The sequence below is a fragment of the Anomaloglossus baeobatrachus genome, chromosome 6 (assembly GCF_048569485.1).
Source record: "Anomaloglossus baeobatrachus isolate aAnoBae1 chromosome 6, aAnoBae1.hap1, whole genome shotgun sequence".
Classification (NCBI taxonomy): domain Eukaryota; kingdom Metazoa; phylum Chordata; class Amphibia; order Anura; family Aromobatidae; genus Anomaloglossus; species Anomaloglossus baeobatrachus.
The window spans coordinates 265,577,204-265,592,363 of record NC_134358.1 but is presented as its reverse complement, the minus strand read 5'-3'; the positions used below and the strand labels follow the sequence as shown (position 1 = coordinate 265,592,363).

At 45.8% G+C, this 15,160-nt stretch overlaps 1 protein-coding gene across 2 annotated transcripts in view; it reads right to left on the bottom strand.

The window, feature by feature from the left end:
- DROSHA (drosha ribonuclease III) overlaps positions 1 to 15,160 on the bottom strand; it is a 390,676-nt gene that overhangs the window by 215,658 nt on the left and 159,858 nt on the right. For both annotated transcript variants that reach the window (XM_075314852.1, XM_075314853.1), the window contains exon 16: positions 13,792 to 13,899. In XM_075314852.1, the coding sequence (XP_075170967.1) occupies positions 13,792 to 13,899 (108 nt within the window). The remainder of the gene's footprint in view (positions 1 to 13,791; positions 13,900 to 15,160) is intronic.

Sequence of the window (15,160 nt, the reverse complement as noted above, 5' to 3'; positions counted from 1 at the left end):
TTTTGGAAAGCAAATTTGGCTGAAACAGATTGCGGGCACCATGTTGCATTTACAGGTCCACTAAGGTACCTAAACAGCAGAAACCCCTCACAAGTGATGCCTTTTTGGAAACTGGACCTCTCGAGGCTTCTATCTAGGGGTATAGTGAGCATTTTGGACCCACAGGTACTTCACAGATTTTGATAACATTACATTGTCATATTGAAAATTTTCATTTTTTTTTCTCAAAAATGTTGTTTTAGCATCAATTTTCTCACTTTTTCAAGAGGTAATTCCAAAAAATAACCATGAAATTTATTGTGCAATTTCTCCGGAGTTTGGCAATACCTTATATGTGGTGGAAATCAACTGTTTGGGCGCACGGCAAGGCTCAGAAGGGAAGGAGTGCCATTTGACTGCAAAATTGGCTGGAATCAATAGCGGACGCCATGTTGCGTTTAGAGAGCCCCTGAGGTACCTAAACAGTGAAGCTCCCCAACATGTGGCCTTATTTTGAAAAATAGACCCCTCAAGGAATTTATCTAGATGTTTGGTGAGTACCCTGATCCCCTGGGTGCTTCACAGAATTTTATAACATTGAGCCATGAAAATAAAAAAAAATCAAAAGTTACCACAAAAATTGTTACTTCAACCAGGTAGCTTTTTTTCACAGAAGTAACAGGAAAACAATGCACCATAAAATGTAGTGTGCAATTTCTCCTGAGTACACCGATATCTCATATGTGGTGGAAATCAACTGTTTGGGTGCACCTCAGGGCTCGGAAGGAAAGGAGCGCTATTTGACTTCACATTTGGTAGGAATCATTAGTGAACGCCATGTTGCGTTTGGAGACCCCATGAGGTACCTAAACAATGGAGCTCCCCCACAAGTAACCCCATTCTGGAAACTAGACCTCTCAAGAATTTAATCTAGGGGTATAGTGTGCATTTTGATCCCACAGGTAGTTCATACAATTTGATAACCTGAGGGTGAAAAATATTGAAAAGTTTAATTTTTTTCAGAAAAATGTTACTTTAGCACCAAATTCCTCCTTTTTTCAAGAGGAAATACCAAGAAATAGACCACACAGTTTGTTATGCAATTTGTTATGAACGCAGTGATACCCCATATGTGGCAAAAAACCCCCCTTTGTTTGTACAAACAGTAAAGCTCAGAACGAAAGGAGCATGATTTGAATTTTGTAAGAGTTGAAATAAATTGTAGGCACCATGTCGCATTTGCAGAGCCCCTAGGGCACATATACAGCAGAAACCCCCATAAGTGACCCCATTTTGGAAACTAGACCCTTCAAGCACTTTATTCAGGGGTATCGTGAGAATTTTGAATCTACAGGTACTTCACAAAAAATGTTGCTGTAGTAACAAATTTCTCACTTTTAGGCTACCTGCCCACAATCCGACGACACTGTGTCTAGGATGCAGTGCTAGCCCTCCTGCGGAGATGTATGTGCTGTCCACGGGAGAACGCAGCTGCCTGTGCATACAATCCGGGTTCGGGCTGCTGCGGACTTTATTCTCCCTCCGAAGAACACTTTAGTCTCTGCATCATAAATTGACATCCTGTTGCTCACGAAGCCGCGCCACAGGTCAGTTTATGCTGCAGAGAAAAGACGTGATATGGGCAGGAGATTTCTAAAAGTCCTTCCTCTGTGCTTGTACTGCACAACGCAGCGTTATGGACGCAGGGAAAACACTCTGCCTCCAAAATGCTGCAAATCCTGATTGTGGGCACATAGCCTAAAGAGCTAGGATGGATGGATGGATAGATGTCTAACACATATATAATGTCCCACCCCCTGCATATTCTAAGCTGGTGCCCGTTAGTGACTTTCATTGTGTTGTGCCTTGTATTTAGCCCCAATATAAATAATTAAAAAAAAAAAAACGACGTGGGGTCCCCCCCATTTTTGATAGCAAGCTAGGGTAAAGCAGACGGTTGCAGCCTGTAGACCACAGCTGGCAGCTTCACCTTGGCTGGTGATCCAATTTGGAGGTCACCTCAGTCTGTTTTTTATAATTATTTAGAAATAATATTTAAAAAAAAAAAAAGTCTGGTCCCCCTCAAATTGGATTACCAGCCAAGGTAAAGCAGACAGCTGTGGTCTGATATTATCAGGGTGGGAAGGGCCATGGTTATTTGGCCTTTCCCAGCCTAAAAATAGGAGGCTGCAGCCGCCCCAGAAGTGGCGCTTCGCCCCAGCTCATCCCGTGCCCTGGTGCGGTGGCAAACGGGGTAATATACGGGATTGATACCAGCTGTAATGTCACCTGGCATCAAGCCCTGGGGTTAGTGATGTCACGGCATCCAAACAGATACCCGACATCACCAACTCAGTCAGTAATAGAAAAAAATAAAGACAAAAAAAAAATTTTATTTGAAAAAATTCTCCCCAACACATTCCCTCTTTCACCAATTTATTGAAAATAAACAAATTCCGGTCGCTGTAATCCATTTTGGAGGTCCCACGCCGACTCTGGACCTTTTAGAATATGGGGGGCATGCTCAGGGAACGTATCCCCCATTTTCTGGAAGAGCAAGCTCTCCATGAGCAGTGTGGGTACAGTAATCTGAGAATACTGCACTAACACTGCACCGGTCCAACCTAGGGCAGAGTGACCTGCAGTAACCTCATTCCAGAATATGATCAGAGAACGTACCCCCCATTTTCTAGAACAGCAGACCCTCCATGTGAGGGGTGTGGCTGCAGATAACTGCACTCACGCTCCCCTGGTCCACAGTACAGCAGCATGAGCAGCAGCGAGGTCAGCGTCCCTGCTTGCAAGGAGCCAGCTGACAGTCGCTGTCTGCACATGCGCCGCCAGCTTTCCAGAAGGAGGCGGAGTGATCGCGGGGACCGGAGCAGCAGCCAGGTACCGGGGAAGACCGGGGGCTGACGCGGGGTGACGGCGGGAGACCTGGCAGGGCCTGGGGACGACTTTTCTGTCGCATGTGACGTGCCACATGCAACAGAAATGAGAGCAGGATGAATGCGACCCCGCGCTAATGTGCGCCGCCATTTTGCATGCTCCGGAGGGGAGGGGGGATTGCTCTGGAGAACCGGAGGAGGGCTCAGGGCAGGGGGAGGACATTTCCCTCCGATCTGAAATGTTTGATCATTTCAGATCGGAGGGAAATGAATGCAGAGCCGGCGGCGGCAGTTTTCGGTGCGCTTCGGCGCCATTTTGAATGTTCTGGAGGGGGGGTAGGGGTGGGGGGGGACACTCCGGTACCGGGGCCTTGGGGGCACTAGGGGTTTATATTTCTTTCTCATATGACATGTTTGATCACGTCAGATGAAAAAGAAATCCGTTTTACCAGCCATTTCTTTTTTTTTTGTGTGTTTGTCGGTATGCGGTGTATACCGGCGATCACATTATCGGGGTCCAAAAAAACACCCCGATTCATAATCTGGGGGGTCTCAGCTACCCCCGGTAGCTGAAACCCCCGAGACTTTCGGTCGCTGGGGGACGCTACAGGCTTTTTTCGGACCGACGCTTTAAAGCGGCGGAACAGAATAAGTACCCTGTTTTTCCGCCACTTTAAGTCGTACGGCCGTCGTTATGGGGTTAAGCAGGGCATGTATGGACAATAAAAACAAAACAAAGTAACACATATTTCAACAGTTACAGGCGGAAAGAGGGCACTGCTCGCAAGCTTACAGGCTTATGAATATGCTGGACTACGTAGCAGCAGGCCAATCCTCTAATGATAATCTCCTGCTGATTAAAAAAAGATTTTCCCAAAACTACACTGAGCAGCCCAGTAAATGACACATGGCTGTAAACGGGGTCTCTGTCTCTACATTAGGTTGCTCTCAGATTAGGTGACAAAAACCTGGTGACAGATTCCTTTTAAGACAAGACAGCTAAGGGTTTATTTACACAGAGCGACTGGCAGCAAGTAATCGATCACTGATGGGCAAAAGTTTATGCTAGTAAACTGATAACCAATACGTCCTGAAAGCTCTGTACTTGTCCATTAAGTGCACACAGGCCGCCGTTGTTCTCGGCAGCACAAATCTTTTCTTTTTTTCGAGAATGATGATCTCCTCTGCTGCCGGAAAGATCATTTTGCTTGCTCATCAGGCGATCAGCAGCAAGTTTAGAGTGAAAAAGTGTGGGGGAACCAGCTTTCTTGAGAACTTAAGATGCTCTTATGAACTGTGGCTCTCCCGATGCTGCAAGTAGAAGCAGCTTTGCCTCAGGAACATTGGAGAAGAGCACTGGATCCATCCAGTTTTAGAGCAGCACTTACGAGCTCTATAGCTTGTAAGCACTGCGCTACTTACATAAGAGACCAGCCATTGTTGCTGTGGTGGCCAGTAAGCAAGCCACTGAGCAGAAAATTCTAAAAACTAGAAATCTCTCCATTCTTAAGAAGTAGTAAAACTTATTTTATCACACAGTTGCTTAATTTTACAAACACTTTGCAATTGTACCCATTAAAAAACCTTTTAAAACAGTATCCAGACATTTGGCAAAACCATATGGCAAAAACATGATGTGAAGCCCACCTAACATATACATCTTCAACATTATATATCCCCCTCTGCTCGCCAGCCCTAAAAGTTCTCTCCAATGCCCTGGGTTGACAATTAGAGGATCAGGACTGGAAATCGCCCCCTTCTCCAGCCCCACAGACATTATACTGTTTACTATTACATGTAAAGTATATACAGTATATCCCTCGGTTTCCTTGTGAAATATCTTGCCTTTACATGATGGGTCCCCTAGTGAAGAAATTTGCAAGTCTTCTGTACCCCCCAGAATGTCAATATTCATGAGCACTGGTGAATGCAGAACAAGGCTACCCCTACATTGCAGTGCATGGAGAAACTGAAGTAAAATCCTGTATTAACAGCAATAATAAGAATACCATTAAGGAAGAAAGTCAGTAGCGATTCAATATATCGTCTTTAATGTCCCGTTAAATAGAGGGACCATTAATTTCCAAATCCATGGAGTACTATCCAAAGTTAATCTGAATATTTTATATCCTTCTCCTCATTCCAGCCAATGTCTCTTCAACACTTTCCGTCTCCACCACGCCACTAATCTTCTAGCCTCACATCCCAATCACACAAGTAAATGTTAGATTTCTCCTTTTAGAGTAATTCATGGAGGAGAAGATGTGTGGTAACTCATTATTAAGAGCTCTCCTGTTGCTAATACAACCCACGGTGATATTTCTTGAAGAGCAAAGAGGTTTTTGGACGTTGATTTGCAGAATGTGTAAGTTTATACCAAGTTATGGAAGGAAGAGCGTCAAAGTGAATATTACATGTCTGAACGCTTCACTTTATGGAGACTCCGACATGTACAGCCAAGAACAATAGGCTTTATCAGCCTGGCTGGGTTTATGGGCCCTCAGCACTGCGTCCCCAGTGAAGCGTTTGCTCTACGTCTCTCTGGTCTTGTCAGTATAGAAGACTAGACTGCACGGTGGCGGGCCTGATGGTGGCCACGGTATACGGGGACAGCCAGCACATTGACAGCATGGAGCGGATGCAATAAATATATATTACATGGCTGATACTAGCTCCACAATATTACTGGTAAATCTAATTAGAAAACCCTGCCCATCATTGCAATACGAGCAGATCTGTACGATCTGCAGCCTAAAATATGTACAGAGGCTCAATAGATTTAAAAAAAAAAAAATCACATTCTTTAGATGTTAGTTTTAGTTCGAATGAGTTTATTTTTCATGCATAGCCTTTCAAGGGAATGTGGTTATCATAAAATGAGCTAGCTCAAATAATATTTTTGTATTAAAGCATGATTGGATTTTTTTGTTTTATTTTACTACTGGAGTGGTGCACGCAATCTAATTTCCATGCACTTACTCTCATACTTACTTGCCGCCTTCTTCACCTTCTATCACCGCCACTCCGGTCTGTCTTCAGAAGGTTGTGACCTGCCGAATCGCTCCAGTGTTTGTTGGAGCGACATGGAAGACACAACTCACTAAGTCTATGATGAGCCCTGTTTTGGCTCTCATAGACTTACTGTTACGTCACCGCCGGAGTCTGCTCCAGCGACTTCTGCTCCAATCGCCAGGCGACACCGTGTTCCTGCCGTGGATGGTGCTGGTGATGGGAGAGAAGTCGATGCCAGCGGCACCAGTGGGCGCAGGCTCCGATCATCCACTGGGCTGGGTTAGCTTGGGATCTGCAGTACTGCTGGCTGACTGTGGGTGGCATGTGTCTTCCAGCTGAAGTTGCCAGCGTTCAGCTACAGCCAATGGGAAGACACCACACCCTTCTTATTTCCCCTCCTGTCACATGATCACTGTCAGATATAGTTCTGATTTTCCTGGCTCCTGTTACGTCCTATTCTGTTGGCGATTCCTGTGTTGACTTCTGCGTGTTTTTGACTACCCACCTGCCTACTGTTTTTGTACCTTGCTGCCCGACCCGGATCTGACCTCTGCTACGTTTGCTGACTACGTCACTGCCTGCCGATTCTGTCCCTGTTCCGCAATTCCTGGTTTGACCCTGCCTGACTGCTACTCTCATCGGACTGCAGCCTTCCACAGGTAGTGATCTCCAGGGTCCTGTGTAATTCCAAATCCCTGTATAGGGGTTAAAGGGTTTCAGGGTTCTGGGGATCCTACTTGGTGAGTGGCTTCCCTCTAGCCTCCCCTTTACAGCCCATCTGAGTCTGTGGATCCAGGCAGGCGTTACACTTACATTGAGCACCTGTGACTGTTAGTTTTTGACTTTTTGACAGTCAGAAATTGGTGGTACCAATAAAAGGTGAAGACAGCAGCAGAAAACACAAAACGCTGGACTGGTGCTTTATTGTAATTTTTAAAAAATGTTGACAATTTTTTTCCCCATAGAACAATCTTTATTAAAAATAAAAATCTTGCAAGGTTCACAGTGGCCACTGGTGCATTTTTAGACTCCTTCCAGTTCTTTTAGAAAATTCACATGTATACACTGTGTGCAGAATTATTAGGCAAATGAGTATTTTGATCACATGATACTTTTTATACATGTTGTCCTACTCCAAGCTGTATAGGCTTGAGACCAACTACCAATTAAGTAAATCAGGTGATGAGCATCTCTGTAATGAGGAGGGGTGTGGTGTAATGACATCAACACTCTATATAAGGTGTGCTTAATTATTAGACAACTTCCTTTCCTTTGGAAAAATGGGTCAGAAGAGAGATTTGACGGGCTCTGAAAAGTCCAAAATTGAGAGGTATCTTGCAGAGGGATGCAGCAGTCTTGAAATTGCCAAACTTTTGAAGCGTGATCACCGAACAATCAAATGTTTCATGGCAAATAGCCAACAGGGTCACAAGAAGCGTGTTGGGCAAAAAAGGCGCAAAATAACTGCCCATAAATTGAGGTAAATCAAGCGTGAAGCTGCAAAGATGCCATTTGCCACCAGTTTGGTCATATTTCAGAGCTGCAACGTTACTGGAGTAACAAAAAGCACAAGGTGTGCCATACTCAGGGACATGGCCAAGGTAAGGAAGGATGAAAAACCACCATCTTTGAACAAGAAACATAAGATAAAACGTCAAGACTGGGCCAAGAAATATCTTAAGACTGATTTTTCAAATGTTTTATGGACTGATGAAATGAGAGTGACACTGGGACACTGCTCTTGTGTAAATGTGATATTGAGTTAGAGTTCCCAGGCCCTGCAAAAGGAAGGGGGTGATCTCAGCCCTTCCACAGTCAGCATGGCATAAAGGATTGAGATAGCGTGGGGCGGCCTTTAGGAGGTGATTCAAAGTTCTTTGAATCCTGTGAGGCGGCACCCAAAGGCAGATTTATCAGTAAGTCTATGGAAGAAATGCTGCAAGTATTCAAAGACGTGCCGAGTCAAAGCAGGACGACTTACTATGATAGACTATAGAGGAAGAAGGGAGGAAGAAGGCAGAGACAGCATCAGCACCAGGCACACTTGGGCAAATGCCAGGGCCCTGGACCGCTGGGTGGGTCCACTCGCCATCTGCAGTCCCCAGGCCGAGTTCTGGGGACTACAGTGCTTGGGCTGGCAGCTGCACTAACTTGGATCCTGGATAGTGCGGTTGCCAGTCCTTTAATCCACACTGGCACACAGCATTCACTGCTGAATGCGCCGTGCTCCTCCTGCAATAAGGTTCATCTGTGGGTGGCGCTACTGTGCGGTGTGCTCCAATCCCACAGATGAAGAGGAGCCGCAGCACAGCTCCAACTAGTGTACCCCAACAACTGAGCACAGCGTATGTCCTTCCGCACTGTATGCCCCCCTTCACCTAAGCTGTATGTTCAACCCCTCCCCCGATCTGTATGGGTCCCCCTCCTGAGCTGTATGCTCCACCCCCCCTCCCAATTTGTATGGCATTCCCTCCACCTGAGCTGTATGTTCCACCTCCCCGAACTGTATGGGACCCCCTCAACCTGAGTTGTATGTTCCACTGCCCTGATCTGTATGGGGCCCCCCTCCTGAGCTGTATGGGCCCTCTTAGAGCAGTAGGTACCACCCCCTTGAGCTGTATCGGTCACCCAGAGCTGTATGTGCTGCCACCCGAGAGCCGTATGCGCTGCCACCCCAGAGCTGTATGTACGGCTCTATAGAGTCGAATGTGCTGTGTGTTGCCACCCCAGAGGTGTATGCGCTGCCACCCCAGAGGTGTATGCGCTGCCACCCCAGAGGTGTATGCGCTGCCACCCCAGAGGTGTATGCGCTGCCACCCCAGAGGTGTATGCGCTGCCACCCCAGAGGTGTATGCGCTGCCACCCCAGAGCCGTATGTGCGGCCCTAGAATCGTATGTGCAGCCCCACAGAGCCGCATACGCTGCCACCCCAGAGCCGTATGCGCTGCAACCCCAGAGGCGTATGCGTTGCCACCCCAGAGGCGTATGCGCTGCCACCCCAGAGGCGTATGCGCTGCCACCCCAGAAGCGTATGCGCTGCCACCCCAGAAGCGTATGCGCTGCCACCCCAGAAGCGTATGCGCTGCCACCCAAGAGGCGTATGCGCTGCCACCCAAGAGGCGTATGTGTTGTCACCCTAAAGCTATATTTTCAGCCCCACAGAGTTGTATTCACTGCCACCCAGAGGCGTATGCGCTGCCACCCCAGAGCTGTATGTGCGGCCCCACAGAGCTGTATGCGCTGCCACCCCAGAGCCGTATGTGCGAGCCCACAGAGCTCTATGCCACCCACCCCAGTAATGTGTATGCCCACCAGAATTGAATGCTACCCAGTAACATCTATGCCCCCCAGTAATATGTATACACTTCAGTAACCTGTATGCCCCAGTAATGTCTATGCCCCCAGCCCCTCTTGTCATTTATATACTGTAGCCCCCAGCCCCTCCTGTGATGTATATACAGCAGTGTCAGTGTGCACTGTGTGCGGCCATGTCTGTTAGTGACGTCCACCAATCAGCGTGGCACAGCCATATGCCCAGGAGGAGCTGAACGGGAGATAAGCAAGGAGGAGAGTGAGGCTGCTGCTGGCTTCCCCATATTAATAATATCTCTAATTTGTCTGTGTGTACAGGTACGTGTTTATCTATGTATGTCACTGTATGTGAATGTGTATGGATTTATGTCTGTTTCTATGTATTTTTTGTGAATTTGTCCTTAAATATGTATATATACGTATGCCTGTATGTGTACGCATCTATGTATGTATGTGTCTACATGAGGATGGGGCCCACTGAGACTCGTTCGCCCGAGGCCCAGGAAAACCTGTAGCCTGCCTTGCCCTTAGGAGCAACATGGTGCATGCGGAGAGGGGATCTTCTTGGGCTATGCTAGAAAGAATGTGTGGAGATAGCAGGAGGAAAACGTGGGACGTCAACCAATGGCTGCAAAGGCCCGTTAGGATCCACCAGAACTCCTCTGACCAACGGAGTGTGGATCATTTTCAAGGTTTGCTTGATGGTAAAGGACATGGGAACATTTTCACGAGTAAGGGAGGGCCTGGTCCAGGGAGTCGTGACCACTGATAAAGGACATGTATCTTGAGCTAACCAAACCCATAACTTGGAGGCATGACAGTGGATTAAATCAAGGAATCTTGCGTGTGCAATCTAAAAATAACGTTTACAATCAGGCAATCCAGCTTCGCCAGCCAGTTTGGGCCGAGTAAGTTCATCGTAACGAAGTCTGGGCCTTTTAGAAGACCACACAAAGCCTCTGAAAGAGCGCTGCATTTTAGTCCAAAAGGGGGCAGGAATATATAACGGAATGGGCTGTAGGAGGTATAACAGCCTGGGAAGAACTGTCATCTTGAGAATACTTATTCTAACAAACCAGGAAAATTCTGTCCTATCCCAGGCTGCCAAACCCTCCTCGAGCTTAGCAAGCCAGGGGTGAAAATTGAGAGGGAACAATCTCAAAAGGTCAGACGGGATAAGAGTTCCCACATAACCTATGGCTTTACAGGGGGGCCAATTGAAAGGCAATTCAAAATGCAATAACTTAAATACTTGATGGGGAAGGGCTACACCAAGAGCCTCAGACTAATCGAAGTTAAGTTTCAAAATGGACCAATCCCAGAACCGCCGGATATTGGACATCAGAGGCGGCAGAGAGGTGAGCGGGCTAGTAATATATACCAAAAGATAGTCAGCAAAAGCTGAACATTTGTATTCTACACCCGTCACCTTGATATCCCGAATGTCCAGCTCCTCGCGAATAGCGTGCACAAGTAGTTCCATTACTAACACATAGAGAAGGGGGAATCGCAGACAAGGAGGTTTTTGCTATGTAATCTGAAGCCAGCATGCTATAAGAGTTAACATGCAGTTTACAGCCAGTTGTCTCTTATCTCATAGTCTGCTTTTGTTTACCTGCAATGTTAGTTTAAGCCACTTAGCTTTATCATTAGTGGTTTGGAGGAGCACTTGAGCTGTACAGACTTCTCCCCCCTCTGTGATTAGCAGGGTCTGTCTATGGAAATGTACACTGAAAGCCTGAGGTGGGCCAGATCTCTGCTACATACAAAAAATAAAATCACTGTGTTAAAATGGCTGCAGCCAGTAATCAAAGTGATACATCATTAGATTCAGAAACTCTTTGCCTACATCATGCTGCTCTCATATGAGCTAGCCAAAACCTTTAACTAGCACTTTAATTTAGCCTTTGTTAATAAGGAACCTGCTGAAAAATCTTCGTAAAAGGACAGGAAGTATGAATGTAAAAAAGCCCCAGTGGCAAATATGAAAATTGCAGCATTACTAATTTAGATTTTTAAAGGTCAGCACAGCAACTTTTTGCCATTTAGTCTAAAGGCCGGTTTACACGCAACATCATCGCTAACGAGACGTCGTTGGGGTCACGGAATTCGTGACGCACATCCGGCCTCGTTAGCAACGTTGTTGCGTGTGCAACATACGAGCAACCGCTAACGATCAAAATTACTTACCTAATCGTTTATCATAGACACATCGTTCATTTTCAAAATATCGTTGCTCGTTCTGGACGCAGGTTGTTCGTTGTTCCTGAGGCAACATCGCTACGTTTGACACCCCAGGAACGACGAACAGCACCGTACCTGTGTCCTCCGGCAATGAGGTGGGCGTGTCTTTCATGCGGCTGTTCTCCACCCCTCCACTTCTATTGGACGCCTGCCGTGTGAAGTCGCTGTAACGCCGCACGAACCGCCCCCTTAGGAAAGAGGTGGTTCGCCGGCCACAGCGACGTCGCTGGGAAGGTAAGTACGTGTGACGGGTAATAGGGATATTGTGCGCCACGGGCAGAAATTTGCCCGTGACGCACAAACGACGGGGATGGGTGCGATCGGCAGTGACATCGATAGCGATGTTGCTGCATGTAAAGTGGCCTTAAAAGTAGCATGATGAGACACAGACCCTGGTTGCAGTGATGTATCACTTACTAGGCTGCTTTGTGGTAGTTTAAATATTGGTGATTAATCAGCAGTAGAATATCACCAGAGGACTATGCATATTGTGCAATCTTGTCTTCCTGCTATGTGCAACCCTGTCCCTCCCACCACACTGATTAGCAGGTTTCTGACGATTTACAGTGTACACAAAAAGTTGGCAAACAGTGGTGTGGGTGGAGTTACACAGAGCTCTGCATTCATAGATCTGTAGCAAAGAACAAAATGATGTAATCAAAACTGCAGCAAGCAGCCCAGTAAGTGAAACATCACTGAAATCAGGGTCTCTGCCCTACATTATGCTGCTCTAAGATTACATAGCAAAAATCCTGAAAGATTCCTTTGAATAAATAGTGTGATATGGAGAAAATAAGCAACAGTGCCAAAAAACTACTGAACGTATAACACTAAAATCTTAAACTACAGGTCATTTTCTAATGACAGCTTCCATTTATAGCCCTGCTATAACACGTTTTTTCACACTATACACAAGCAAACTAGTTGTTTTAATGATTTTTAACCAATTAAAAGGGAACTGTTACTTGCTAAAAATGTAGAATCTTTTTACCTGGGGTAAATGCTGCTGTTGTTGTTCAGGCCCTTCGCTGATATCATTTTTGTGGCTGTATCAGGTATTGCAGCAAAGTCCCTTCACTTGAATTTGGCTGGACTACAGAACCAGATACAGCCTCCTGGACAGCAAAGTGTCACGTAATGCAGTGAAGAACACCAGATACTCCTGAAGACACCCATGACTTTTTGTTCTGCTAATAGCACACAAATGGTTTATTGCTTGGTTATATTCCGGAAACCCCATATAAAAAGTATTGCAGATTTCAGTAGAATAATGCACTGCTCGCAGGAAGGGATATAGAAGGGACTAGCCTAGAACCTGAAACGAGCATCACAGATCACACTTTGTTTCAGAGAGATGGCAATGGCTGCAACAGTGAAAGTAGCCTCGGTCCCCTGCTCTGATGATGCTTTGTTTGAATATCCCAGCATGCACTGGGATTATCAAACAAAACATCATCAGACAGAAATTAGGAAACAAAAATAAAATAGCAGTTAAATAGTGTAATTAGGGAATGGTAGGGATTATTTAAAACAAGTATATGAGAAAATTGCTTAGAATATGGCACTAGATAGAGATTTAGTTTGACCTCACATCATCCCTTCTAAACCTAAATTCCCTGCCTCTGGTCTTATACCCTCTGGCTTCTTCATCTTCTTTTACCTCTGCTCCTTTTGGTCTCCAGCAGTTTGTGACCTGCCAGCTGCTCCAGTGTTTCATGGATCGCATCGGAGGTCACTCTTCAATGCAAGTCTATGAGAGCCTCCCCCATAAAAAAAAAACCAAAACACTGGAGTGGTGCTTTAAGTATTTCAGAAGGGGTTGTCCAAGTAGTGGACAATCCCTTTAAGGGTTGTTGCAGTTCCCAAATAATTTTTATAGTTCAAGCGCAAAAAAAAAAAAAAAAAAAAGGCAGGTCCACGCTCCAGTTTCTCCTCACTTATTATGCTTCCAACCTCCCATGCTTTCCTTTCCCAAATGCTACCTTCAACTACAATAAAAAGCACTGAGCTTGCTTTCAGTGCAATCTAGTGTTGTTTGATAAAAACTGTGTGAAATTGCTTTGCATGCCGAGTAAAATCTAAATAATTAGCTGCTTCCATTAAAGCGGATTGGTGTAAGATCGGAAATTACTGTGCAGCTACAAAGGTGTGAAATGGGTCTTTTTCCTGAAACGCCATGTGGCCTTCTCTGCTGATTCTTAAACACTGCTGCTCTTTGGTAATGTACAAGATGGGAGTACGGAGCTCTAAGCGAGAATACCCTGCTCGCGGAATACATGTGCTGCAGAGCGAAAATCAGGACTAGAGAGAACCAGCCAACAAGGTCTCAAGGTCTTGACTTATTAATATTAATTACCTGGCAGACATCCGAGCGAATGCCAGTTTTCCAAAAACCCTGGCTACTCAGTTCTACTGTCACTTCACGCCTCATTGTGTTCTTCTGTCTGATCTTCTGAAGAGCTTCCTAGGTAAAAGAAAGGAAAATTGTTAGGTTGTGAAATCTCAGAGTAAAACAATGACAACAGCCTATAGGTGGAAGAAATCATATCAGATAATTCTGTCTGAAATACACAACCCCAGGACGATGCCATAGATAGATCAGTGCAGAAGCGAAATCCTATTAAACCGTGCCGCTGTCGGCTCAGCGCAGCGACAATGGAGGCTGCAGCGAAGTAGGACAGCATCATGTAAACAGGGATTAAGCGGACCATAAAGCCAACACTGCAAACAGCCTGACCACGGTGAACTAGATGATTAGGTTATTACATGAGCACATGAACAGGGAGTACAAACATCGGCGAGCACGACTCCACTGCTAAATTAGTGACAGCAGGCACACTTTGCATAATGATAGACAAATGAATTACTGGGTGCCGATACTTCTGCTGGCACAGCAAGCACAAGGCATAAACTGGGGTGTAAAATCTAACGGCTGAACGAAAAATAAGCGATTTTAATGGATTATCTGAAAAACAGTTAAAGAGGTGGTTGGAAGACAAAAGGAAATTTCATTTAAATCCCTATCTATTTGATGCTATAACCTAATCTATTTATTAATATACCTGTATTAAACATTTCCTACCGTTCTATAACTACACATCTAACTACTATTCTATTATTTTTTTTTATTTCCTGTCTGATGATGATTTGTTTGAGAATCCTAGTGCATGCTGGGATACTCAAACAAAGCATCATCAGAGGGCATAGTCTGTGGCAGTGACTTTGGTGCCCTCCCTGAAGTGAAGCTGGTCTGTCCCTCTCTGCTGTGTCTCCGCTCTTTCCCTTCCTGTGCACTATGTGATCTGCACAGCATCCGCTCTGCTATTGGCTCATATCTGTAATAATCAGCTGGTGTCATGCTAAAGACTAGCGCAGCCCGTGCTGGTGACATCACTGGTCTCCTGCATCTAGACACCACTCTGTCACCGGCTGATTATTACAGATCTGAGCTGATAACAGAGCAAGCGCTGTGCACGGTGCAGATCGTACAGTGCGCAGCACAGGGAGGGACAGAACAGGAGCCCAGCAGGGACAGAGAAGCCCTGAAATGAGCGTCATGATGGCGCTTAGTTTCAGGTAAGGGGCAGAGGGTGCGGTCACTGCCACAGACTCTGCTCCCTGATGACACTTTGTTTGAGTATCCTAGCAAACACTGGGATTTCAAATGAGCCATCATCAGACAGAAAATTAAAAAAAAAACAAAAAACAGAATAGCAGTTAGATAG